This window comes from Austrofundulus limnaeus, unplaced genomic scaffold (genome assembly GCF_001266775.1).
Source record: "Austrofundulus limnaeus strain Quisiro unplaced genomic scaffold, Austrofundulus_limnaeus-1.0 Scaffold385, whole genome shotgun sequence".
In the NCBI taxonomy this organism is placed as follows: domain Eukaryota; kingdom Metazoa; phylum Chordata; class Actinopteri; order Cyprinodontiformes; family Rivulidae; genus Austrofundulus; species Austrofundulus limnaeus.
In genome coordinates, this window is record NW_013952787.1 from 467944 (window position 1) to 471108 (window position 3165).

Below are 3165 nucleotides of genomic sequence, written 5' to 3' on the forward strand. Positions count from 1 at the left end.
AAAAGGCTTGAACTACTTCAGTTGGTGTGCAATGAATCTAAAATATATGAAAGTTTAATGTTTATCAGTACATTACAGAAAAGAATAAACTTTATCACAATATGCTAATTTTTTGAGAAGGACCTGTACAGCCCCTTTGCCCCACTAGCGCCTCTATAACACAGTTCAATTTGGCTCTCCACAGTTCAAGGCTTTTCCACTAGCAAGGATCCGTGGAACCAGACCCTTTTTTGGTTCCAAGTGTACCRTGCTGGCCTGAAAACCTGACGTCAAAAGACTGTCTCTGATTGGTTAGGGGGAGGAGGTAAAATAAACTTAAATATCAATTAGCAGTGAGACAGTCCAACTCAAATGTAGCATCATCTGTTGCTGCAGATAGTCATCCAGGACATAGGAAGTGAAAAGAACAAAAACGAAGGAAGATGGGCARAGTTCTGTGCTTGAAACTCTCATCAGGTTGGTAACATTTTAAATTCTTGGAACGACCTGCTCACCTTTACCTCAGTGATGTTACATATGCTCGTACACTTTGAAAAYCCCTGATTTAGAGAGTTTCTGAAATGAGAAGTGGGCCCAAATCCCTCTTAAGGTCTGGTCCAACATGGAGAACGACTACAAGAAATTTTTTAGTTGACATTCTGTCATCATTGCTGAAAAGTGGTGGCACAGAGGTAGGTTGCAGGTTTGAATACCCAGACCATTACCAAAATCTGGAAGGGAAAGGTAACCCACCCCTCGCACAGTGTCTGCTGGATAGGGGCACCTGTGACACTGAAAGGACAGAAGAGGGTATAGATAATGGATGGATGTCACCCTTTCTGTTTCTCTCCTAACAACTCTCTACAATGGGAAAGGTGACACATCCACATCTGTCTTCACYCTCATTTATGCCATTTTGGACCTTTGATCAAAGCCCTTAACCCAGTTGCTCTCCCTAGCACTTTGGATGGTAGTTCAGTGGTTGGTTAATGAAGGATATACAGTGTAAAAAAATAAAATAAAATAAAAATTGCCATGTCTACATGTGAGGTTGCTTACTGTGGTGACCTTTGAAGGTGAGCAGCTAAATAACATTGTGTTTCTCTCCATTAAAATAAAGTTACCCTACAAACTGTAAGTGGGCAAACTTTACCAACTCAATAGGAGATGAAATCATCGTTTCCTCCACTGTGACTTAAAGCTGAATGAACAAATAAAAGGCAAACAGAAACATAAATGCTTCAAATGGGAACTCCAAACAGACAGTGAGAGTTTAAACCAACAATTTGTGCCGACTTTACGTAAATATCTCTCAACATGGATCTTCTTATTAATATTTTCTTCAAACTGCACTTCTCTGAACCTCCTGGAACATTTTTCTGAATACTGTTCAAAGGAAAACTTTCTGAAACGTGTTGAGAGGAGCGGTTACCTGGGAGGACACACTTCCACAGGCCGTAAGTTTTCCCCACCGCCGTTTGCCAAAGTCTGAGCGTGCCATCCTCAGAACCACTGGCATACAGCTCGCCATCAGGACTGAAGCGAACACAGTGGACAGGGCCAAAGTGGCCTTTATAGGATTCTGTAGGAGAGGAGAACATTAGAGAAGAGCCAGACGATGTCTAACACCATGTTTTTATGTTACTGTCTGAACAAGCAGCGACAAGCAGGTCAACTTAAACAAATATTAACTTTGATCTTTTGTTTATAAAGAATTTATTTTCTTTAGAAAAAGTAAATAAATCCACCAAAAGCAAAATGTCAACCCATACAGTGTCCATGTCTAAAACTGACTTGTAGATTTATAAATGCTTTGGGTCATTACTTTAATAAATATAAACTTTATTTATAGAAACACAAACCTTTAACTCTTCTTTACCTCTGAACCAAACAACCTGTCGTAAAGTTACCATCAGAAAGAACTGTTTAACCAGGCGCAACTTTAAAAACACTATCACATTAAATTAGAGCTTATACATTTTATTATATATACTTTCAGGGCATTTCTCAATTTCTACTTTCTACCTTTCTAATTTGAGTAATTGGTCCAATCAGTCAAAGGGAAGACAAGCAACAAATCCTTTCTGGTTCTTCATTGGCTTACAACCTAGAAATATGGAATTTTTAATTTGATGACTATGAATGAATTTGACCACGAGGAAGATGTTTTCTTACTTTTTGGATGATTATAGATTTCAGACAGAGTTGGACCAAATGGACATGATTTACAGGAAAAAATGTGGTCTTAACTCGACTGCTGCATATTTGGAAACGGTGGCAGAGAATGGTGAGTGTTTTGTGTATTTATTTCTTTTGCATTCACTCGGTGGTGGTATGTATTGTGCGGCTGCACAATGACGACCATCCTACATCAAGGAAACACTCCTTTGTAAAACTACAGACTGTGTAGAGTGTGACAACATGTGCTGAAACCGGACAATGGAAAAGCAGAGAACCAGAAGAGGGTAAAACATTCTCCAGCCTCGTGCGCAGTCAGAACTCTCTCTGACCTTGGTCTCCCCCTGACATGTTGGGGCTTCAAAGCAAAGAGGATAAATCAAAAACTGGAACAAAAGGAGGGTAGACTTCCGACTGGAACCTGGAAGTTGAAGACGGGACAGGCTCAGCTTCTCTGCCAACTAGTTTCAGCGCAAGTTTTAAGCACCGCCCTATCCACATAAATGAACAAAACACTGTCCTCCTTAGAAACTACAAACATACCTCAAATACATTTATATTTGTTGTTGTCACCACTTGATTCACCTCATTGTTTGAATGCTATCAAGCATTCAACTTGCATCTAACTCGTTGCACTATTTTTTCCCCTTTTCAACTATTCCTTTATAAAAACATTCAGCTTATTTATGCCATGGATGCTATGACTTCTTGCATTTGCGCCACTTATACTTTTTCAGCCATTTAGCTTTTATGACCTTTTTTATGACTTTGTTGTTGTTGCTCATTGAAAATAAAAATGGATTTGTCTTCAATATCTTTAAAGGGATCCATGATTAGTTGTAACATTACACTTTATTTGATAAACATATTTTAACTGTAAAATAAAGACTGTAAAAATACTGTAGGATGTTTAGTTTTGTAAATTTTTAAAAATATATTTTAACACGGACAGAGCCATTTTATTTACACACAAAGCATTCTGGGACATGGTGTGAGCGAGCTATATCC

At 38.6% G+C, this 3165-nt stretch overlaps 1 protein-coding gene across 1 annotated transcript in view; it reads right to left on the reverse strand.

The window, feature by feature from the left end:
- The window catches only part of strap (serine/threonine kinase receptor associated protein), a 23242-nt gene that overhangs the window by 2488 nt on the left and 17589 nt on the right, over positions 1-3165 (reverse strand). The window contains exon 8 of the mRNA XM_014023669.1: positions 1412-1561. Within this exon, the coding sequence (XP_013879123.1) occupies positions 1412-1561 (150 nt within the window). The remainder of the gene's footprint in view (positions 1-1411; positions 1562-3165) is intronic.